This window comes from Panicum virgatum, chromosome 3K (assembly GCF_016808335.1).
Source record: "Panicum virgatum strain AP13 chromosome 3K, P.virgatum_v5, whole genome shotgun sequence".
Taxonomy (NCBI): Eukaryota; Viridiplantae; Streptophyta; class Magnoliopsida; order Poales; family Poaceae; genus Panicum; species Panicum virgatum.
The window spans coordinates 19,684,194-19,708,216 of NC_053138.1; the positions used below are offsets into that span (position 1 = coordinate 19,684,194).

The 24,023-nt window shown below is 46.2% G+C and overlaps 3 protein-coding genes and 2 long non-coding RNA genes across 9 annotated transcripts; 3 read left to right on the plus strand and 2 right to left on the minus strand.

Moving 5' to 3' along the window:
• Nucleotides 1-134: 134 nt before the first annotated feature.
• LOC120698173 (single-stranded DNA-binding protein, mitochondrial-like) lies at nucleotides 135-5,854 on the plus strand. Of its 5 annotated transcripts, XR_005684738.1 has the most exons (10): nucleotides 135-277; nucleotides 1,060-1,134; nucleotides 2,541-2,617; nucleotides 2,746-2,909; nucleotides 3,052-3,260; nucleotides 3,364-3,464; nucleotides 3,713-3,772; nucleotides 4,144-4,213; nucleotides 5,484-5,574; nucleotides 5,685-5,757. XR_005684738.1 is itself a non-coding variant. In XM_039981703.1 (8 exons), the coding sequence occupies exons 3-8, from the start codon at nucleotides 2,548-2,550 to the stop codon at nucleotides 4,158-4,160; spliced, it is 621 nt and encodes a 206-aa protein (XP_039837637.1). In that variant the 5' UTR covers nucleotides 135-277; nucleotides 1,060-1,134; nucleotides 2,541-2,547; the 3' UTR covers nucleotides 4,161-4,412. The 5 variants fall into 5 exon arrangements, 2 of the variants coding, with proteins under 2 accessions (XP_039837637.1, XP_039837638.1); XR_005684737.1 differs by having other exon boundaries at nucleotides 5,206-5,854; XR_005684736.1 differs by having other exon boundaries at nucleotides 5,484-5,854.
• On the minus strand, nucleotides 1,784-5,300 carry LOC120698175. The gene is made up of 2 exons (XR_005684739.1): nucleotides 4,875-5,300; nucleotides 1,784-2,000 (listed from the first exon to the last, which is right to left on the minus strand). It is a non-coding gene; the product is annotated as an uncharacterized LOC120698175 (long non-coding RNA).
• Nucleotides 5,855-10,619: 4,765 nt separating the features above from the next.
• Nucleotides 10,620-13,764, plus strand: LOC120698177 (signal recognition particle 54 kDa protein 2-like). Its single transcript, XM_039981707.1, has 9 exons — nucleotides 10,620-11,245; nucleotides 11,382-11,481; nucleotides 11,804-11,957; nucleotides 12,041-12,191; nucleotides 12,276-12,424; nucleotides 12,570-12,670; nucleotides 12,749-12,897; nucleotides 13,036-13,150; nucleotides 13,235-13,764. The coding sequence occupies exons 1-9, from the start codon at nucleotides 11,015-11,017 to the stop codon at nucleotides 13,516-13,518; spliced, it is 1,434 nt and encodes a 477-aa protein (XP_039837641.1). The 5' UTR covers nucleotides 10,620-11,014; the 3' UTR covers nucleotides 13,519-13,764.
• A 996-nt stretch (nucleotides 13,765-14,760) lies between these two features.
• Nucleotides 14,761-17,696, plus strand: LOC120698178 (protein tesmin/TSO1-like CXC 3). The gene is made up of 6 exons (XM_039981709.1): nucleotides 14,761-14,989; nucleotides 15,094-15,168; nucleotides 16,336-16,513; nucleotides 16,604-16,699; nucleotides 16,774-16,837; nucleotides 16,961-17,696. The coding sequence occupies exons 1-6, from the start codon at nucleotides 14,823-14,825 to the stop codon at nucleotides 17,461-17,463; spliced, it is 1,083 nt and encodes a 360-aa protein (XP_039837643.1). The 5' UTR covers nucleotides 14,761-14,822; the 3' UTR covers nucleotides 17,464-17,696.
• A 1,808-nt stretch (nucleotides 17,697-19,504) lies between these two features.
• On the minus strand, nucleotides 19,505-21,559 carry LOC120698180. The gene is made up of 2 exons (XR_005684741.1): nucleotides 20,943-21,559; nucleotides 19,505-19,757 (listed from the first exon to the last, which is right to left on the minus strand). It is a non-coding gene; the product is annotated as an uncharacterized LOC120698180 (long non-coding RNA).
• Between the last annotated feature and the right edge of the window lie 2,464 nt (nucleotides 21,560-24,023).

The window sequence follows — 24,023 nt, forward strand, 5'->3', positions numbered from 1 at the left end:
GGAGAGCCGAGCGAGCGTAGGGAGCACCTTGCGAGCCAATCTGGGTGCATCGTAGGATTCCTGCTGGACGGCAGATATCGCATGACTGGAGGGTGAAGTCAGCGACCCCGACTTTTTTTTTTTTGAGCACCAGCGACCCCGACTTCAGAGGATCATGTTCCGACTGCAGAGGATCTGATTCCCTCAGCTCAGGGCCTCAGGTTATGTCTGTTTCTTGAACCCTCTCCGGCTTTCCCTTCTCTCGGACTCTCTCGTCCTTGCTCTTCCTTCCCTGGCGGCGACGACTCAATCTGCTAATGGGTTGGGCCAAAACCAGTTTTATGGGTTGGTTTTTTCATTTGGGCCAACCAGTTTGGTGGTAATCGGGCTGAGATAGGTAATGGATTGGTTCGGTTTGGATTCATGATTTAAGTGGGTCAATCCGGTCTGGGCTGGTTTGCTCATGGATCCCGTCATCTCATCCGTCGTCCTCATCGGCTCAGCAACGGCGGCAGCAGCGCAGCAGCTGCGCATGGCGTACTAGGAGGACATGCCGGGCGCTAAGAAGGCTGCCGGCAAGGCGTACTCAAGCTGCGACCCATTCAAGCTGGAGCTCTGGATCTCCGCCCGCGTCGTGCTCCTCGTGGAGAACTCGCTGGCCGGCAGCATCCACCGCAACTACGGTCTGCTGCTCCGGCACTAGCTCCACATCGTCTGCAAGGTGAAGCTCCCCATCCGTCTGTCCGTAGATCCACTGGATACTTCTCCCCTCTCCCATGGATCGATAAGAATCCTGCTAGCCTCATGGATTCCTAGCTCGATCTCGCACTCTGGTTGCTAGCCCCTCATTCTGCGTGTTCCTAACACCATGTATTACTGTAAGGTGTACTTCTGATTCTGATCTGTGATATGGCATATTGACTCTAACTCTTATATGGTTCGGTTTGAGTTTGGTTTGAAACATTGGTTTGGATCGGTTTTTGAGGTGTGTAGTTTGGTGTGGTGCGGTTCGATCAGTGAGCAAAGTAGTAACTAATTTGGGGTGGTTATGGTCCGGATCTCAAACCATTACCAGGTTGAGCGACGACTGGGCGAGCGGCGGCGACATTTGTCACTTCTTCGCCCAGCCCTTTGCCGGCGACGAGCATCCACCAGGTATGTTCTCCCTTTCTCTTTCCTTCCGCTTTTCGAGGCGGAGCACCCCAAACCCTGACAAAATTATTTGTACTCGGATATGCATCCAGTTACAATATATTATCTACTAACTTCAATTTTGTTTGCAAACGTACACCCGTGTCGTATGCTGGGTCCGCCCCTGCTCACGACACAGCAGGCAGCTGCTATGCACCATGCATGAGAGGTGTTCGTTCATATGCCTCAATGGCCTATCCTTGACATCTGATCTATGGCATGTTCCCTTCGTGTAAATGTTAGTCCCAGCATGCTGTCTAAGCGCTTTTTGATAATGTGGTTGCGACTATTTTTCATGATCCCATCATAAGGTTGTAGACATTTCGTTTTGAGTGACCAGGTTGCCTTGATGTAAATGTACAACTGGGCATGGATTCTGGATGATTACAGAGAAGAAGAGATAGAGAACCTGTGGAAATGAATGCAGGATTCTAGTCTGATGACATGCCTGTGCCGTTTCTTTTGGAGGGATATTGCAGTGAGATTTAATCTGTGTAATTTGTGTTAGCTTATATTAGAAGGATTGCCTCCGGAAAGCTGGAGGAACTAAGTGGATGTCAATAGTGTGTTAGGTATATTGTTCAACCGGAGTAGAAACTGTTAAGGCTTGCAATAAAGCACTTTGCAATCAGGTCTTACCTCCATAATTGTTTAATAAACAATGGCTCCTGAGCAGTGACTGGATTCATTTTCACTGTGTTCGGCAGCCAGCCCCTGCTCCAGCCCAACAGTATTTTCCTCTCACACCACTCCAACCACCAGCTCCAGCTCCAGCCAGCCCAACAGTATTTTTCTCTCACACCATTCCAGCTCCAGCCTCCAGCTCCAGCCTGCCGAACGCAGTGATTGTCAGCCATTGTATGTATTCCCATTATTAGTTACATAACTCCTAAAATTAGTCCATGCTTTGATAAAGAATAAGTGTTCAATGAAAATATGTGTCACTTAATCACTTTGAGGATAGAAATGACCTACACCAGGTTTATCGAAGCAGGAAGATTGAACTCCACATTTACCATTTTGTCTTCTGTTGTTTATAGTCTGTCCACAATATTCAACTATTCATATATAAGGTTTACTTTGGTGCATCTAGTTGTTCTAAAGCTTCTTTTAGCTTCTGTGCACTAATTTCTCATCATTCTAGTCATGGTGTTCAGATGATCAGTTGGTATCTTGATGTATCATTTTGTCATGTTCCTTTTTTTACTGTTAACATTAGGTCATAAAAAGCTTTGAAGAATAGTATGCTAAAGTGAGAATTTGAACAAAATTGCTCTAGTGCTTTCTTTAGGTTCAAGGAGGGAAGCAAGAAAATCCCAATATTGCATTTGTGATTATATCTTCTAACCTCCTTTTCTCTATTCATGTAGATTCACCATGAGTAATGCCAGCACTGGATTGCTGAAAGGCTTGAGGATGGTCTTGCAACAGCAAAAGATTTCAGCTGGTAGTATTTGTTTCATCATTATTTTTTCAGACTACACCTCATATGTAACTGTGATACACTGATCAATCACTCTATGATATATACAATTGCACTGAGGTACAAGCTATATTGAACCTTTCTCTCTGCAGTTTTCTGCAGACAATCTCAAGCTTGGAGTTCTACTGTCTCTTTTTCTGACCTTGATGAGAAGGGTGATATGGACTTTGACGATGATTATACAGATTCAAAGAGAGAGCTACAGCCCCAGAGCGTAGATCCCAAAAAGGGCTGGGGATCCCGCGGCGTCCACAGGGTATCGAACATAAATAAAATGGAAATACTATAATATTTATTTGAAGTGATTCCTTTCATGTTCAAGAAAAAAAGTTATTCCTTTCGTTTTGGTTTGGAGGAGCCTAATTTTACATGTATAGTTCTGTTCTGGTTCTTGCTAGGCCATCATCTGCGGCAAAGTTGGACAAGTGCCTGTGCAAAAAATTTTAAGGAATGGGCGTACAGTAACCGTTTTTACCGTTGGAACTGGTGGCATGTTTGACCAGAGGGTAATTGGGCCCGAGGATTTACCGAAGCCAGCTCAGTGGCATCGAATAGCTGTTCATAATGACCACCTAGGTGCTTATGCTGTTCAGAAGCTGGTGAAGAAGTATGTGGTTTGGATCAAAAGATCCTCTTTTCCTCTCTGATACATCTATATTTGTCCTTTTCGCCATGAATGTTGTTATATTTGTTCTTTTCCCTTATGTCAGTTCTGCAGTCTATGTTGAGGGTGATATTGAAACGAGGGTCTACAATGACAGCATTAATGATCAAGTCAGAAACATACCTGAGATATGTGTACGACGTGATGGTATGCTGATTCAACATTCAGCTTCAGCCTTTTCCTAGTAACATTTTTTAGTCAAAATGAACTCTGTATGAGTAGTTATTGTAGTTAACTCAGCGGTAGTAAGAACTGTTTTTTATGCACTAACAATCATTAAGCTCTGATTCTGATTCAAATATGATTTATTTGTATGGTAGTGTCCAACTATCTCTCTATTTCTGTCTCTCTCTATTGTGCCAAAGGCTTATTTTTTATAACTATTCTATGTGCAGGCAAGATTCGTCTGATTAAATCTGGGGACAGTGCTGCTAGCATATCATTAGATGAGCTCAGTAAGTTCAGTGAATATCTTGAGATTCTAAGATCATAAGAAAGTACACACCACAAATAAAAAATATAGTTGTTTGTTTTTCTTAGGCAAACAAAAACTTGTTTGATCTGATCAAATTAGTTTCAGTTTGATCTTCTTTTTGAATGGAGTGCATGGAATTACTAATTACTATTCTAGTGTCCACCTAAATTCATAATTTCTCAATACAGTTGATAGCACGAAAACCTTGAAATATTCGAAACATGGCGATTCATTAGCCCTTAGCTGTACACTTTAAAAAATGGGATAGCTATCCATTGATTATCTTTTCTGAGTCCATGGCTTTTTTGATCATGCAAATTGCAAATGCTAATGACAACAATTTGGTTGCAGGACAAGGGCTGTTCTAGTTATAGTTAAGGATGTCAGTGCAAGCAGATCATGAGGTTGCTTCTTGCTTGAGGCAAGTTTGAGTATGTTTATTCTTACTATTATAAGCAGTGCTAATTTAAGTGTTATGCTTGCATACTATTCTGACTGGATTTTCATTCGTTTGAACTATGCCTTATAGTACCAAATTCCAAATTTACAAATCCTCGGAACACTTGTGCCCTCAATTTAAACATTTCCCTATATACTTCAGTGCTACTATATCTTTACCATGTGATGCACATCTTTCATTATCCAGGCCTCCTCAATCCTCATGTTGACTTTCTTTATGTAAGAAAAAAAAGAAAGCTTCTAATTAACTGAGTAAAATAACTGTTCGCTCTCCACGCCACGAGAACTGAAAGGAAGAATTGGCTTCTGAATACGAATCATCAGAACCAATTGAATAAAATAAACAAGCCACCAAATGATTTTTCTAGACTTGAAAACAAAGAAATATGGAAAGGAAGAAGCAAGTGGAAACAGAAAAAAAATGAAATATCTACAAATGTTGTCTCAAAAAAGTTGTATTCCTGTTGATGCCACTTGATTCATGCACTAATCTTGAAACCTCAGATTAATAAGATTGCTCATATTTACATTTGACATGCTGCCTCGTAATATATATATATATATAAAACTTATAGGAAGATAACATTTAGTAGATTTAGAGACTCTCACATCAATGCACTCACCTTAAGGCGACTAAAAACATCTTCATTGACAGTCCTCAATTGTGAAGCTTCTTACCTACCTTGCTACACTGGGCGTGCCTTTGACAGTGTTGCTGGCCTCATCTTGCCCCCTGACCTCCTGAGCATCTCCTTCATGCCATCAGCTACCCGGACCGCTGGGCTTGACAGCGAAATCCTGCAGAATTCCATATGAGCCTTGATTGCCTCTTCAATTCCATCCTGGCTGCTGCTGTCTTTACCGAGTCCATCCCTTACAGCCTCTGAGCATAAGCCACAGAGCCATTTCCCTCCAAAGTTGCCCTTGACATTATCTATGTATTCCTGGGTGCAGTCCTCTTTCAGGCCACAGCAAGCACACCTCATCGATTCAATGTCCATCTTCAGTGCTCATGAAAGCAAGGTGCGTGAGGCAGCATTAGTGTAGAAATAGAGCCGGAAAGCAATAACAAGGAGGGAGAGGGAGATAATAGATACCAGCAGGGGAACAATTGGGGCCTCAGCTCTCAGGACTAGGTTGCTACTTGTATGGAAAAATTGGACAGCTTGTCTTTTCCTCTGGATTGTATTGCTTAGCTCTGATTGATGATTGAAATTTCGGGATTTGCCCAGGCCCATTGTATCTTGGGCAGTGCACTAGCTGGTGAAGGCCTACGATCTGCGTCGATGGCTGCTGGTTCACATGGCCGTAACTGTGATGAAGGTACGAATAGCAGCACAAGCCTGTACTCGATTGGAAAATGCAGTAAAACTTTGGGTTCCCGCCTCCCGCCTCCATTTCTTTTGATTGTACTTCTTCCTCCATGTTTTCAGCGCCTAAACAATGATCTATGAAGCGACCTTTTTTTTTTCGTTGAAGCAATCACAGATGGTTTATGGTTTTTTATACCTGAAAAACTATTGACTAGGGTCTCATATACTTGACATGTTGGTCCCAAAGTCCTAATAGCCAGCATTCTCAGGTTGCCCGTTAGAATTTCCAACTGGTAATTTTACTCCTGTCACGTCTATCGTATGCTATTTCTTCGCTGGGCACTGGGCAGGGTAGCAGCTTGTGTATTATGTCCAGACAAGAGTCTCTGTGCTACGGTTCTTTTGCTCAAGGCCTCGTTTTCTTTTAAACGAAATTTTCTGAAGGAATGCATGGACGAGAGAATTGTTCAAGGATCCCCGTCTTGATACAAACACCTCTGGCCCCTGAGGTCCGTTGCTCACCCTTACAGCCTTACTTACCGTGTAAGTTCAATGACCATGCAACATGCGCATTCGGTTTCCTCTCCTATAAAGGATTTTCCTTGCTTATCCCCGGCCGGGAATGCACCGCCAGTGCCCCGGCTTGGACGTTGCCGGCCGAGATCCCAGCCATCGCCATCACTGGGCACTGGCTGTGCCGCCGTAGATCTCGGCCCCTATGCGCCATGCCCGCAGGCCTTGTCACTGCCTCCTTGCTCGTCGAATAGCGCGCACCGCACCCGGTGGCTGGACCCAGGGCCCGAGGGGGAGAGCGACACCGGGGCCTTCTCGCCGGAGAGGGCAGCATCTATCATGCAGGGAGGGAGGCCCCCAGGCGCCACGCGAGCAAAGTGAATGTTGGAGTTGGAGCCATCCGACTCAACGTTTTTTTCCAGCCCTGCGCGTGCACGATCGCGCGCCCGCGCCGGCCTTGCTTAGGGCGACGAGCCGGCGCCGCCCGCCCGTCTTCTGGGACGTCGCGCGGCGCCGCGGTCACGGGGGCGCGGCGGGCACCTGGGGACAGCGCCCTGCGCGGCGCTTGCACTCGGTAGAGATGAGACTGTTGACGCCTCGACGGAGACGTACGGGCCCAGTTTGTCTCGCCCGGGGCCGGGGGCCGGGGCCGCGCAGGCCATGTGCGCGCGCGCGGCGGGCGGGGGGGGGGGGGGGGGGGGGGGGGGGGGGGGGTCACGGGCCGGGGCAGGCACGCGGTGGCCGCGCCGTGGCGCGTTTGGCGCGTCCGACAGCTCGGGTGGCCACTGGCCACTCGACCAGCGCCTGCCTGAGGCGCGCACTGCCGGCGCCACGTGAGGGCGAGGGCGCTGTTTCGCCGCGCACGGTTTTGCTTTCCTGCATATGCGAAAGCCGTGACCAGGCTCTGGGAGTCTGGGATGCAACCGCTGGACGTTTGGTTAATTGGTTGCCTGGGCGGAGGCATGAGCGTGCCCGGATGCATGCTAAAGCAACCAGCGAGCGCTGTTCATTCCTTTCTTCACAAAAAAAAAGCGCTGTTCATTCCGGTGCGGCCGAGCTCGCACGGTGCCGATCCCATGAGATCATTAACCTTGAGAAGACTTCCGATGCACGGGGATGGTCCTCCAGATGTGTTTCGTTCCGAGATGGCCACCTTTGGTCATGATGTGAAAAGAAGCTCGCTAGCACAGGTCGGTACCAGCACGTACAACAAGGGCCGGGAGACCTAATGCTGCGTGCAGAGCAATCGACAGGATTCTAGGATCGTTCCCGTACCGTGGGGGTCTGCTGCTGCTGCATGCACCCGAAAAAAATTCAGAAAAAGAGTTCACCCCTTCGAGTTCCGGAACTGAAGTTTCCCGGCACCGAAGGGTCTCCCAGTAATTTTTTTTGAAGCAAAGGTCACCCAGTAATTCAGACCGTGTTTGGAGGACTTCTTGCGCCAGGGGAGCCGGAGCTGGAACATGTGGAACCATATCTAGCTCCGCCGGCTCAGTCGTCTGAGCACTTAGGCCCTATTTGGGAGGGCTCCAAGAGCGGCTCCGCAAGCGGCTCTAGGCGAAGCCCTCCCAAACGGGTGCCGGGAGGCGGCTCCATCGGAGGAGCCCCCGAAAACTCGCTCTCTGGAGCCCATCGACGGAGGCGGAGCCACGAAAACGTGGCTCCGCACAGCTCCGCGCCGCTCCCCCACCCATCGGACCGCCTTGTCCTCGTGGAGGGGCCGCGAGGTGCAGGCCAAAGCTAGGCCGCCGGGAGGAGGCGCGGGTGAAGGCCAGCGGGGGTGGCGTGGGCGGAGCTCGGGAGGTGGCGGCGCTGGCCAGTGGGAGGAGGAGGGGCAGGCCGCCGCGGAGGAGGAGAAGGCGCAAGGCCGCTGTGGAGGAGGAGGAGGCGCGGGCGGAGCTCGGGAGGTCTCGGCGCGGGCTCGTGGGAGGAGGAGGCGCGGGCGAAGGCCGCCGGTGGCGGCGGCGGCGGCACAGGTCCGTGGGAGGAGGAGGAGCCGCGAGGCCGCCGCCGCGGAGGAGGAGGCGCGGGCGAACGCCGGTGGCAGCGGCGCAGGCGGAGTTCGGGAGGAGGCGCGAGGAAGGCGACGGGATAAGGTGGGCGAATGGATAAGGAGAGGAGGAGAAAAGGGAAAGAAAAAGGAAAGGAGAGGAGAAGAAAAAAGAAAAGAAAAAAAAAGAAGAAGAAAAGGGTAAAAAAAATATAGGGAAGGGCAATTTAGATATTTTACAATCTCATTCCAACAGGTGAAGCTGTTTTGTCAAACGGTTTGCAAAACGGCTCCAGCTCCACCAGAGAAGCCGCTCCACTTGAGGAGCCGGAGCCGGAGTCATTTTTTGAGGAGCCGGAGCTCTGACAAATATCCTTAAGTAAAAGGGCTCCGACTGTCCTCCACACCCCCTAGAAGCGCTTTGCGCTGCACCCATTTGGCAGTCCGGTTTTAAAGTCGCTCGTGGAGCCTTGTCAAAGGGGCCTCACTCACCGTAGTAAGTACAACAAGGCCCGGGAGAGATGGATCATACTGGATGTCATGGCAACACTGGAGGAGGAGGATTCAGTGATTTAAACCTTCAGTAAGTCACAACGTAACTGGTGCTAAAATAACAAGGAAAGATATTGTGCCTATAGTATTGTAGCAGCTGCAGTAGAAAAATACTGTTGCACAGATACTGTTCTGTTTATGTAGATCTGAGTCATCTGACCATCAATTTTGTGATGGACGGCTTTCAGGAATGGAAGTCCCCGCTACAGACACCACACTCAATCTCAATCCGGCAGCCAACACTCGTCTGCAACGTCTCCACGTACCAAGCGGTGCGGGGACACGCGCGTGCCATGCAGATGCAGGCCAAGTTCTTGCTCGCTTGACCTCACCACTCGCTTACATCTTTAAACATGGCACATTTGTACAGGTATATAAGTGGCAACTGGCAACAGCACATCGCCCCGATTCATCTGCAGCCGTGGTAATCTGTCGTCTCAGACCCCTCGTCGTATATAAGTGGCAACTGGCCCTTGCTGCTGCTGCTCCTCCACGCCGCCGCCTCCGCGGGCGAGGTGCGGGAGGAGGGCGTGGACCCCGAGGTGGCGGCGTGCAGGCGGCAGTGCGCGCGGCAGGTACTGCCTGCGGCAGTGCGACGAGTACGGCCGCGCCAAGCGCCAGCAGCAGGAGGAGCAGGAGGGGCCCGAGCGGGAGCGCGACCAGTGCCTGCACGAGTGCCGCGCCGGCCCGCAGAAGCCCGGTTGCGAGCGCCGGTGCCGCGAGGCGTACGAGCGGGCCACCCACGGCGCGGCGGTAGGCCGCGCGAGGTCGCCGAAGCAGACCGGATGCTTTGGTGGTGACTGAGAGCGCCGTGTGTGTGGGGTGGCACCGTGGCTAGAGGTGGTAAAGGGTTCAACATTTTGAATTAAAAAAATTCAAGAGTCGGGTTTTAAAAGGGCCAGGTTCTAATCTTATACAATTTTATTTTGAGTTAAAAAAATTTAAAGACCTTGTTAAACTGTAAAGAGGTCACCACTCCTAACAATGGCAGGCGAGTTGAACCCTACCTGCATGTTGTTCGGTTGGGCCGGCTACACACTGTTGGCAACCGTGGGCTACACACTGTTGGTAACCGTGGGCCGTGGCACAGCCGTGCAAAGAGCCGTGCGCATGCGAAATTGAAAACTCGGTTGCGTTATTCCGAATATAAACCCGACTGATCGATGCGGGCCGCCGCGGTGCGTCGGATCGCTCACCTCGTACGGCCGGGAAAGCCAAGACCAGGGTTTTACTTACCGACCGGTCCGGCCAAACCGGTGCGGTCCGATACCGGTATACCGGTCCGGTTTGGCCGGAAACCGGTCGGTACTGGTGGAATTCAAATTTGAATTCAAATTTCGCAGTACAACCGGTTCGTACCGGTATACCGGCCGGTTAGACCGGTTTACCGGTCGGTTTAACTGGTAATCGGACAAATTCAATTTTTTTTCTTTTTTTGTTTAAATTCAATTGCCCGCAAAGTATACTAAATGAATATTTGTATAATATGTTTTAGTCTAAATGAACCCTCCAATCCTTTTTTACTACTTTTACATTGTATTTGTATACTTTTGTATGCATGTTTTTTTGTTTAACTTCAAATCCCCGCAAACTATACTAAATAAACGAATTTTTGAGAAAATTTGACACCATTAGATTCGTCGCACCTTGAAGTATTTTTAGGAATTTTTTATTCTAAATTTGAGAAAAAATTTTGAGAAAATTTTTCGAGAAAATTTTTTAGTCTAAATTTGAATTTTGAATTTGGATCGGTTTGGTACCGATCCAAACCGAAAACGGGCCGGACCGGTTTGACCGGTAACCGGTCAAACCGAACCGGTTCCCACCGGTTTGGTCAACCCTGGTCAAGACCCGAAGGCCCTGTCAGATTCGCATCGGGAAAACGGCACGGACTCGGCGGCCGAGAGCCCGAGACCCGCACGGAAACTGGGCTACACGTATATTCGACGGAAACCGAGTCCTATATTTCCTGGTCATCGCAGGAGTCACCAGCCCCTCGACCTCCATATATACGCGTACCCCTCACCTCTACTTTCAACTCAAGTCGCAACCGCAAAATCCGCGCCTTCCGATCCGCCGCGGTCGCTCGATCCAGCGGCTGAAACCCGGCCATCTCCGTTGGCACCTGGCCCTCGCCACGCACGCTCGTCGCCGCCCGGGCCTGTCACGACAGCACCGGAGCCGCCGCGACCGAGAGACCCAAAACACCACCGAGACCGAAGCACGTCGCCCCAAAAGCGCCTCCCGCCCCATCTCATCACGCCCGGCCTGATCGCACCGCCGCGCCGCGTGGCTCTGTCGACGGCGTCGGCGAGCAACAACCTCGAGAGAAGACGCCGCGGCGCGCGGCTCCGCTGATCGAACCGACCGACCGACCGTCTCGCCGGCGGCCGAGATGGTGCTCGCGGAGCTGGGCGGGAGCATCGCCCGCGCGCTGGCGCGGATGAAGGGCGCGACCGTCGTGGACGAGAAGGTGCTCGCGGACTGCCTCAACGAGATCTCGCGCGCGCTCCTGCAGGCCGACGTCCGCTTCGAGACGGTGCGTGACGTCAAGGCCGGCATCAAGAGCACCGTCAACCTCGACGCGCTCGCCGCGGGCACCGACAAGCGCCGCATCATACACAAGGTGCGTTACATATATTCCCGATCGAGAACGATCCCTCGCGAGCCCTAAATCCCTAATCCGGCCGGGGGCTAATATATAGCTGCTAACAGAGCGGGTATGGAGGCTGATTTCTCTTGCGATTTTTTTCTCTCTCCAGGCCGTCGTCGGTGAGCTATGCAGAATGCTGGATCCAGGGAAGCCGGCCTTCACCCCCAGCAAAGGGAAGCCCAGCGTGGTCATGTTCGTCGGCTTGCAGGGTCAGTATCATCCACCTGGCTAATCGCTTGCTCCGTTCTGCTGCCTCTTATATCTCTTGTCACGAATTACTTTCTTATACGTGTGAAGTTTGAATATATGAAAACGATACGAGAGTAGATTTGTCTGGAGATGTAGTTTGTATGTTCTTGCTATGTTTAATCAATACTCTGCAGCAAAATAGTAGTCAAGTTTATATGTTGGCTGTTGTTTAGATGTCTAAAACGTCACTATTTTTGTTTATCATTTTGTCGTGTTCTTTCTTATGACGCAATATAGACGCTTCTTTTTAACAAAAAATTGATCAACTGTTCATTACTGTAGGTTCTGGAAAAACCACAACTTGTACAAAGTATGCAGATTATTATCGGCGCAAAGGGTTTAATCCAGCACTTGTTTGTGCCGATACATTCCGAGCTGGTGCTTTTGATCAGTTGAAACAAAATGCAACAAAAGCCAAAATACCCTTCTACGGAAGGTGCTTAGTGTCTTCCAAATATATTTATTATTACAAAAATCTGCACCCAAAATTTACAGAGATGAGCTATTCTGTTCTTGCAGCTACGTTGAATCAGATCCTGTGAAAATTGCTGTTGAGGGTGTGGATAGATTTAGGAAAGAAAAGTGTGATCTCATTATTGTAGATACAAGTGGACGTCACAAGCAGGAAGCTGCTCTTTTTGAAGAAATGCGCCAAGTTTCAGAGGCTACGGTATTCCCAATTCCATAATCTTCGTTATATTCGTTGTGGCCGTTTGGAACACTAATGATAATTGAATCTTTTTTCCGTATGCAGAAACCAAACCTAGTGATATTTGTGATGGATGGTAGTATTGGTCAGGCTGCATTTGATCAGGCGCAAGCATTTAAACAGAGTGCTTCTGTTGGTGCTGTTATTGTTACAAAAATGGATGGGCATGCAAAAGGCGGGGGTGCACTTAGCGCGTGAGTATTACTCTTTATTGTATTGCATAATCCAACTTGTGTTGTTTCCTATGTATATATTTAACGAGTAAATAGGCAGAAGATTCTGATAGCTCCCCCCCCCCCCCCCCCCCCCCCCCACATCCTTGTCTCTTTTTTCTTCCAGGGTTGCAGCTACAAGAAGCCCAATCATATTTATTGGAACTGGAGAGCATATTCCAGATTTTGAAGTCTTCGATGTGAAACCATTCGTTAGTTGCCTGTTAGGTCAGTAGAGTAAATTGAATATACCATGCAATATTTAATTCTTCTTTCTAGTTTGCCTAACTTCATTGTACTTATCAGGCATGGGAGACTTGTCTGGCTTGATGGACAAGATCCAAGATGTTATGCCAGCTGATGAACTCTTGCCAAAGCTGACTGAAGGAGCTTTCACTCTTAGACTTCTGTATGAGATGTTCCAGAATCTCCAAAATATGGGTCCTCTTGGGCAGGTTAGCTATCCTTTTATTGATTTGATCTTGAATAAATTTGTTTGTTGTGTCATGATCAAGAACTATACTAAGCACATACAAGATTTTAGTTCATTATAACATTTTAACCGTTCTTAATAATCTAATTTTATTTTGCAGCTCTTTTCTATGATACCTGGTCTTAGTGCCCAGTTTATTGAAAAAGGAAAGGAAAAGGAAGGTCAAGCAAAGATTAAGCGGTACATGACGATCATGGACTCCATGACTGAAAAAGGTGAGCTAGCGCAAGACTTTTTGTTAAGTAACCAGGCTGGACATGTATTCTGGAACTTATTTGACTCTTGTTGTCTACTTGTAGAGCTTGACAACAAGAATCCAAAGTTGATAAACGAGTCGCGGATCAACCGTATCGCTCGGGGATCGGGCAGACTTGTCAAGGAAGTGGTGGACATGCTGGAGGAGCACAAGCGAATTGCCAAAATGTGGAGCAAATTGCCGCTCCAGAACATCAAGAGACCATTAACTAACAATCGTGACTTAAAGCCGCTAGTTAATGCGGTTCCTCCAAATATGCTGAATCAGCTGGGTGGCCTAAATGGGTTGCAAAATATGATGAAACAGATGGGTTCTCATAAAAGATGAGACCCATAGCATTTTGTTGGATGTAAACCTGCATCTTTTGAGATTACCTCTGTTTTTTTTTTCTTTTTTGCAGGTGGGATTACCTCTGTTGAAGAATGCATCTTTCTGAAAATGATCACCCTATTTGAGATTACCTCGATTTTTTTCATTTTTTTTCTGTATTATGATTGTACATGGAATTGAGTCTCACATGCCCTTTTGTGGGGAAGTAGGAAGAGTGGCCTTAACATCTCTGGTTGCAGCAAATTTGACTTACAAGAACTAGCTGACGCTGTGGTAATTATACTTCAACGTGTTGATAAAAAAATCTTTTGGAAAGCAATTACGCTTCGTGCTTTATGAATCCTTTTTAGCATGCTGTGCTCAATGACTATAGAGCTATCCTTAAATAAAATGTCACCTCACATATTTTAAAAGTAGCACATATAGTAAAATATATATATGCAAGTTACAATAGAACAAATTATTAAAATCCATCAAAATTTGTTCCTGAGAAATTTTATTGCCACAAATAAGTAGTGGAAAAAATACTCCAAAATAATATCTTCACTTAACTAAACCATCCATTGAAAGGACGAAGTTGTAAAGGATCCAAGTTTGAAAAATCCAAAACTAATCTCTAACAAACTGAACCCAACCAGAGAAAAGGCAGAAACATAAATGATTAAAGGGAACATATCTAGTGCAAACCAAGGATTTCGTGCAAACCTGTGCAAACCTACTAAAAAAAGTTTCAAAAAATTCTGAAAAAAATCATGAATGTGCTTCTCAGATTACATCATCCATATATAAAATTTCATGGTCAAATTCGTTTTACTCTAGAAGTTACAAAAAAGACAAATTTGAGATGCATTTGAACCATTATTGTTGTCAGAAAATTTGTCTTTTTTGTAACTTCTAGAGTAAGACGAATTTGACCATGAAATTTTATATATAGATGAGGTAAGCTGAGAAGCACATTCATGATTTTTTTCAGAATTTTTTGAAACTTTGTTTAGTAGGTTTGCACGGGTTTGCACGAAATCCTTGGTTTGCACTAGATACGTTGCCATGATTAAAAGATAATAAACTATCAAACCAAAACCATGCGGATTCCAAAGCCAAACGCCCAAACCCAGCAAGAAAAAGGCAAACAAAACCCCAAAAACCTTTCCGAGAAACACCAAAACCCAGAACAAACCCCACAAGGTTGGGCCGGCGACTGGGCCCACTTCACAGTCTAAAAGAGGGGAGCCGCGGCCGCCTCCTTCCCAGACGGACCCGTGTGTGAGCGCACCCCTTCCCCGCCCCCCTCTCGTGCTCCCATGGAGGCCACCCCGATCTCCGTCAAGCCGCCGTCGCCGTCGCCGGCGGCGGCACCCCCGGCGGCTATGGATCCCAGGGACTTGCCAACGCACGCCACGGCGGCGACCGAGGTGGAGCCGAGCAGCATGAACCAGCTCGCAGTCACAGTCACTCCGGACCCCAAGCGGTGAGGGTTCGGTGGCCCCGGACCTTGGGAGCTTTGGTTTCTCGATTTGGGCATGTCGTGGGGATCTCATGTCCTCTAATTTGAGGGGTTTTGTGCTCGAGCAGGCAGAAGCTGGAGGAAACCGCGGATGGGAATGGGTGCAAGCATTGCGCCTGTAAGAAGTCCAGATGCTTGAAGCTGTAAGAAACCCACTGTTTCCTCGGTTTTGTTTCGATTTTGCTGGTCAGTCTGAGGGTGGAGTCTATTTTTCCTATCGTGGTTCAAATTCGTAGCCGTTTAATTTAGGGGAGAGCTGGGAACGAAATGCTGGGTACTATGCGATCTTCATCCATTTTGGCAACAGAGATAGCGGATTATTGCGGGATGATGCTAGTTTAGTATCTTATAATCATTGGTTTAAGTTGGAAAATTTTTACAGCTTCTTGTCTAGTTCTCTGGTCCAGTTCTTTCAAAGGTTTCATCTGATTGTGTAGGCAATGCAAATTTCAAGTATCTGCGAAATGTGAGTTTTAGCAGTGTTCTCAAAGTCAAATGCAAAATCCCATGCTGAAAAATATTTTTAGCGTCTGCTTGCGCTGTTGCACATTAGTGTTTGATAACTTTGTACTACTTTGAACCATGGAACTCAAGATAGCACTACATATACCTATGGGATCAACTTACAAATGCTACTGTGGAAGTCATTATTGTCCTCTTAAGGTGCATTTAGTATCTTCTTGTTCTACTGCTCTATTGCAACAAACTATGTAGATTGAAATGCTGCTATGCTAAAATGATGGAAAATTAGGTGTTTGGTTGATGCCTAAATCAAGCTTTCCAAAATTTGCCACTCACTTGGATGGTTGCCAGTATCTGGCAAGCTCACGCCTATGTGTCTATCCTATCCCAATATCCCATACATTTCTGTCTCTCGAGGGGCGGCAGCTTGTTTGGGGTGAGCCAGAGGGAGGTGATTTAGGGTTTGTCTTCTTCTGGCCAGTTCGGGCTACTTATAGGCCCAGCCATGTGGAATGCATCAGATGTAAAGTGGAATCCTGCTGGTTATATAGAGCTATTGTAATATTAGTAATCCATGTCTAAAGAGCTTACAGGTTGATCTGCACTAAAATTCTGCAGCTCAATTTCCTAATTTGTTGCCATGTAATATGTATTCATTTATTTTCTTGCAATGTTAGCCATTATTTACTATTGCTATTTTCATTTGCTGACTGTTGCCTAGATGGGCTCCTAGGTGTCCCCATGATGTGTGTTCACCATGACTTTCTGGATCACTGTGATAAATGTAATAGGAGTACAAGAATGCTTTGTGAATCTCAATCAGATATTATCATCATTTGCATTTGCAGTTATTGCCCATGTTTTGCTGGAGGTGGTTATTGTTCTGAAAAGTGTGGATGCCAACCATGTTTCAACAAAGATGCATATGCAGAAACAGTTCAGACTACGCGCAAGGTGCTGCTTTCAAGACAGAAGCGTATGTCACTGAAAATTAATAGGAGATCTGAGGCAAATGCTGAAGCAATGGTTGTTATCATAAGTTCCTAACTCAATGATGTCAAAACTGTTTAAATTTCTGTTTGATTGAATTATAATTCTTTGTTCTGACACCTATAGGAAGATGCTCACCATTCATCTTCTTCAACTCCACCAAAGCGAGGTTGCAACTGCAAGAAATCAAGTTGCCTAAAGAAATACTGTGATTGCTATCAGGTTTCATCTTGAGCTCAAATGCTTTCCTTAATCTTTATGTGCGGCATGATTACCAAACTCATTGTTATGAACAGGACGGGACTGGTTGCTCCTTGTTTTGCCGCTGTGACGATTGCCAGAATCCTTTTGGAAAAAATGGTACATACAGAATACTTTCAGACTATTCTAATTATTCAAATAATCCTTTATCAGTATGTGCCCCTAATATGTCTTGGTAATGCTATTATTTTTTACTAGCTAATGTTTGTTTCCCTACTGCAGAAGGCATAATGGCTGAAGATAGTAAGCGCTATCTATACACCGGTGCAGACTTGGATCACAGTGAGGGTGAGCATGAGTTTGTGGTGGAGCGTTCACCGCATCTCCAATCACCTATCTCAAAGGAGTCTTCTTTCCACCAAACCCCACCTCATCTCAGAGCCTCAAGCAGAGACAGACATGTGTTCCCACAGGCTGTGTCGCAGTGGCAGGCACTGCCCCGGTCATGGCATTGTTCCAACAAGAGGAATAGCAATGACCGGGCGATGGATGACTCAGCAAACTACAAGAATTCAAACAATGACTGGCAGCTACCGAAGCATGAAGACAGCTACAGCATATCGAAATGCGTCCAGATCCTAAATGGCATGGTGGAGCTGTCGCAGGTGGAGAAGTCAGTTGCCCCCGACGTCTTCCTGCTGCCGGGCAATCGGGAGATATTCATCTCTCTTGGCGGCGATGTGCGGGCCATGTGGCTGAAGCGCAAGATCCAGCACCTGACTTAGTATGGTTCATCATCGTTCTGAGCAGCGATTGGAGGGACCATTGAATTATCCTTTAGATTATGCATGCCTGTCTGGTCGTGGGCGTGCGCAGGATTCTAGGCTTTTTTTTTCCCGCCCTTGTATACCGAGTGTATTTCCAGATTTCCATTATGTATGCCTTTGTAGAGATGGCCGCTTTGCACCTGGTAAACCGTTTCACAATAAAATGAGATCATGCACCTACAATCAGTTTACTGCCATGGATGCCCTGTAGGTTTTCAGCGACCTATTTCTCTTGCGCGCGTACTGGTCTCCAGTGTTGTACACTTGTACTGCTAGAGAGACTCGTGGCGTAGCGCGTGTACGGATCAGTTTGTTGTACGATTTCCATGGGCCATCAACACAACACAATACGGGCGGGGGTTGCCATTGGTGGCGAAGCTAGAGTAAATTGGAGGGTACACTTGTGTGTGCATAGAATTAAGTTGAGGGTGCAATTATGGTAAAATTTGAACATAATCACTTTTCCCCCATTTTTAGGGGTGCATTAGCACCCGCTAATCACTCTATAGCTTCGCTTTGGTTACGTACAGAACGCTCATGGACCACTCAGGAGTCAGACCCGACATACTAGTTGAAGATTTTCTGCTCGGTAAGGAACTGAACAGGTTCCCAGTGCCAGTTGCCGTTTATATGTGATTGTGGAGTGTGGACCGTGGTCCGAAAGATGGCAAGTCTTACTCTGCAGAATATACATCATCTAATTGTAACAGGACCGCCCAAATTAAACCGGCTTAAGTGCGCTAACTATCATCTTAATGGTTAATCAAGTTACTGTGCACTTAAAACGGTGTAATCCGGACGTCTGTCGGTTTAAGGATCGAAAAACACTAGAAGTCTCGCACGATGACGAGCACAGATGATTACAAGCAGACAAAGTTCTCAAGGTTAATTTACAAAGCGGAGTTTTACACACAAGTTTACGTAAAATATCAGAGTTCAAAATGCAGCGGAAACTAATTAGAAGTTGAGTTCAGAAAAACAATGATTACTACGATGACGTGAGGACGTCACATCGAGCCCACCGATGTGAATCCTGGTTAGCTCCAGCCAGCAGCAGTTACCTGAAAACAGGGTGACAACAAACCCTGAGTATACTAATACTCAGCAAGGCTTACCCGACGTTGGGTATACTTAGCCCATTATCTAGACATGCCAGGCTTTTTGGCTCTGGAGTTCTTTTGCTGAAATGCTGCTAGGAGTGAATCCTTACTTTCAATATTTTAGCTCCATTTAGTACAGCGAGTATTAACTAAATTCGCCTAAACATCTAGAGCACACATGGTGGAGCAGATTATTCTTCAGTAACTCACAAACCAATCTTTTCCATTCATCTTTCATTCCCTTTTCTTACTACGATGTGACAAAGAGATCAAGGCTCTCATAACCGCGAGTCACGGCGAATCGATCCGATTTAACCTTGCAAGGTGGACCTAACTCACACGACACATGCAAGCCCTGTCGGGCCACGCGCGTCAACTGTTTCCACATTACCACGGCATCTGAACTACGCCTGCTAAAACCCAGGTGATGGGCCCCTCGCAGTGAACTCCCGGAGAACCCGGAGGCGGCATCCTATCCAACACCCGCCAACTCCCACGCCCAGCGTAGCATGGCGGAATTCAAATCACCGCTGTAAGGTGGTACACAGCTTACCGGTTTCGACTACCTCCTACTTCCGGTATGTGGTTAGTACTGTTCAATCCTCGATCAGCACTGCCAACAACGGAACGGTCCTCAATCGACACAGGCGGAGGTCCACTTTCCAAACATTCCATATCCATAATCCAATTCCTCTCCGCCCGGTCTCCATTTTTCTTTCCTCACAGATTCATTCTCAAACCACTTTTCCATAAGTAACCAGGACCTATAGCTCGCGAGTGACAGGAATCACTCGACTTCTACCGAGCCCTAATTAAGCATTGCAATACTAACGACCTGCACACTAGTGGAGTAACTGAGGAAACCTAGGGATCATGCATCTACGGTTCCCATCAACTCCTAGAACGTAAATGCACAATAATTATATAAATAAACATTGAATACTGAAGTTAAGGGTTATGCTCCGGGGCTTGCCTGGGATTAACACTGAATTAGTTAGTGTTGGTTAGATGACACTCGCTTGACGAGCACCTGCCTTCGGTCGTGCACATCGGGATCCATCCATCCATCTTCTGGATATGTCAACCAAACATCATCTTCGGGTTCGGCTCCGACTTTATCCTTTAGCTCCACGCGTCGTACATCTAGCGTACCTATATGATATGCAACGATGCAAATGCATGAACGTAAAGAAAACAACACACGAGGCATTTAAAAGGCATACAAGATAAACCGAGTCACACCACACCGATTTAAGCACCAAAAGGTGTTTAATTAGATACTACTCAAATCTTCCATAGAAAGATAGCAAGGAACATCAAGTATGGTAAGCAAAGCACGAGAGAGCAACTAAAGACTTTATTTAGCTAACAAGCCAACATAAGCAACTTTTATAAAAACCACCAACATACTAGTTCTAAATGATTTCACAAGGTTAGCACATGAACAAAACAAGTTGCCGCAATTATCTATGCAGGAAGACATTTCTTAGCAATAACAAAAGAAAAACTATATCTAGGAACCATATAAATATAAAAACTTGTCATGTAGCAAGAACCTGATAGCACAACTTAATTAGCATGACAAGATACTGATAAAGAGTGTAAAAACAAATTACCAACATTTATTTCTAACATAAAGCATTTATTTTAGCCTAAACAAGACAAGCTGAACAAAAATAGATTTACACACATGTGCATAGGTTTTGGACATGAAATTTTTACAGTGAACTAAACATGCAAAGAGTAAGCTATTTAATAAATTTCATAATTTTTCAGCTTCCAAAACTGCAGATATTAAATAAACAAGCTAAAACAAGCATTATTCATGATTAAATCAAAATATCACAGAAACATTAAACAACCAGCAGCTTAAATATTTTTACTAAGTTATACATGTCAAAACAAAGCTATCCCAACTAGTTTTACCTTTTTACCATTTTTCTACTATTTACTATGCATTTTCAAAGCTTGCAACCACTTAAACTAACATTTAAACTAGAGCAAAAACTATTTAGAAACTTAAGATCAACCTGCAAGGAAAGTTGTAGATCTTAGAACAAGGAATCCAACAAATTTTAGTTTGCATTTTTCTGATTTTTCTATGATTTACTACGATTTTTCAAAGTTTCAGCCAATGTATTACAAAGGAACCCTTCGCAGCACTATTCATATGAGTCATAGACTTCGCAGAAAACCCCCTGGACTTGTTCCAATTCTTGTGTGGAGCCCCTGGTCGCGATTTTTGGAACAGAGAGCCTCGGGGAGCTTTGTACCAGCAAGAGGAGGCCATCCCGGCGGCCGGGGAGGGGTGGGGAGCATGAGGGACACGAGAGCTACCTCTGGGTGGTCTCGTTGAGGGTTGGGGGCGACCGGAGAGGCGCCGGCGGCGGGAGCAGTGAGCGGCAGTGGTGGCGGCGCCATGAACGAGCATGGAAACTTGTGGAACGCGATGGAACGTGGAGAGCACGAGCTTCAGCGAGTCGAGAGGAGTCGATTCTAGCCGTTGGTTGGTGGAAACTGTGGCCGAGAGATGGAGTTCGGCGACGGCCTGAGTTTCGACGAAACTTTAATGGAGACCGGTGGGCGGGGGTGTCGATTCCAACTGGGGAGAGCTTGTCCGGGAGCTGAGGTTGCGGGAGGAGGTGCGGGTGGATGTGGTGCGGCTCCTCGCGGAGTGAATCGAGGCGCGGTGGCCCAGGATGGCCGGAGCGGCGGCGATAGCGGCTCTGCTCGGCTCGACCAAGCTAGAGGAGGGAGGAACTGGAAGGGGGAGAGGGAGTGGATAGAGATGCCGAGAGAGGATAAGGCCGGGGAGGTCGCGAAGGCTCGTGCCCAGGCTGCCACGGGAGCCGGCGCGTGGCGCGCACAGCACGTCGGCGAGCAGGTGCTCGCCGCGCGTCACGTGGCCATGGGTGGCGGAAGGGAGCAGATAAACACCGGGAGAAAAAAAAAATGATTCAACGAAACTCAGCTCGATTTTGACTGTCCAAAACTCAAAATTTCATATAGAAACTCGAAAAATTCCAAGAATGAAAGTTGTTCAAAATTTGATTTCCTCCAACTTTTGTTTTAGGCAAAACTTTATTTGAAGATCAAATCATGGTTCAAAATTTGAAATGTTAAAACCAAAGCATTAATGTCCTATTCAAAGCAAAATTAAAAGTTTTCATCAAATTTTTGTACTGAAACTTGAAAAACCATAAACACGAAAGTTTTTCGCCATTCCAAACTCTACAACTTTGTTTTTAGGCAAAAGTTTATTTGAGCAAGAATTTAAAAATTATTTTTAAAGCATGTGTCATTGGATTTGAAAATTAGTCATCATTTCATGTGTTAACAAGCTAGCAAAAAAATGTAATTAAAAGATTTTATGCATGCAAGGTTAGTGCTAACCACGATATCAAATACACGATTAACCATAACTACAGGTGATTAACACCTGGGGTGTTACAACCCTACCCCCTTAAAAGAATCTCGTCCCGAGATTCAGAAGAAAGACTTTCAAGGAGAGAGGAATAGATCAACCACCAAAAGCGGCAGGAAACAGTCACATTAGAGAAGATCGATGTTGATTGTAGGGGTCATTGCAGATAAGGATTGAGAACTTAAAGAAAGTGTAAGAAGCAAAGTGTAAGAAACTCGATATCTCCCACAATTTTGTCCGACTGGTAACTTCTCCAACTTTACGCGTTGTATGCCCTCTTGCTCCCACGGTGATGGCATATGTTGCCTGATCATTTTGGTAGATTAACTAGGATCCCTTGTCTACCACCTCTTGCAGTCTTCTAACATGGTCGTCCAGTAGCAGTTCTTTCGAATTAACTTCAGTAGAAAGGCTCACTAGATTTAGATCCAGTATAGAGATCTCTAGGCAGAACAGCGAAGGATAGATGTGGGGAATGCCCACGAGGAGATAGCACACCGACATAGTTGTACAAGGGATCATGATTAGCAACCTCAATCCTAGGGTGTGTCGAGTAGCACAACCATGTGTTGATCACTCAGAGAAGGCTCTTGGCTTCATCGCGTCACTGTCAGTCCTTAATCATTACACCATTACTGAGGATACCACTGATGAGAATTCCCTGGTTGCACAGATGGAGCATGCATGGATGAGCATTATGAGAATGAGGGGTAGCAAAGAAGTGATCTAAAAAAAATGGAGGCATAACATGAGAGCAACAGAGATTAGCTGCCACAGATTGCAGGAAATAAAACTCTTGCTTAAGCTTCACATACAGCTTGCGTCCATCGACGAAATTATCTGATAAACGATCAACATGCCATTTGGTCCGGTTGGACAGCAACATGAGATCAAGCCCAATAACCATTCAGATGCCTGAGGAAAGTAGAGATGAAACAAGCATGACCCATATAAGAAAATAGAGATACCATCCACAGATTTGGTTGATAAAGCAATGGTATGATTCGCAAGGGAACGATTCTGACGCCAAGGTAGAAAAAGAGATTAGCATTGCACTAGCTCATCCTTAGAATAAGCGACAGAGAGGTTCCACCATGATTGTAGGTATGGCTTTTGACCATCAGGCACATGAGCAGACCACAGACATAGACAAGCACTTGGTGAAACTTGGCTAGGGTAAGCGGGTCAACGAAAATGTCTACAGGACGCTTAGATCCTGGATTTTTACAACACAAACAACCGTAACTAGCACTGCGTTTAAGATTTCTAGCTCCAAACCTTGATCAGGGTCATTTATGGAACTCCAAAGATTACGAACGCATTCCAGATCTAGGATTTTGCCACTAAAGCGAAAGGAACTTCCTCCTTGCATGCAGCCAGGGACGCCTCCTGATGACGATGATCGTTTTTAAGAAAGCATCAAACTCGTTTCGTACACGGTTCTTCAGCTAGATAGGATAACTGAGTCAAAATAAGGTTTTCAGATCTTAAAAGAAAAGTTAAACCGAACAAGGAATGATGATGAGACAAGATGGTCAGTTCTCACAATGCTGAGATCATGACATGAAGAAAGCGGATGTCGGTGAGATTCAGCACAAGGCTTGGGAGAACAAGTGAGGATAGCACGGAAGATGGGTTTAAATGGAAATTTCGGAACATCCTTGCTCAGAATTATATTATTTGAATGAGTTGCACGATACTAGTTGCAAAACATGCCCATTTATGCCGATGCAATCAAGGAATAATGACAAAATATATTCCAACTCAGAGTGCAAATGCTCGATAGCCATGATAATGATGCACCCTAGAGATGGATGATTGCAATGCCAGTGCAATAAAATGATGGATGAAATGGTGCATATGACACGATGCATTTGCCATGATGCTGGCCCAATGATGCATACACCATGATGCAAAAATGATGATGCTCTTGATGTATGCATGTATGAGATGCATAAAATATGATGCATACACACGTGAGTTTGCGATGCACA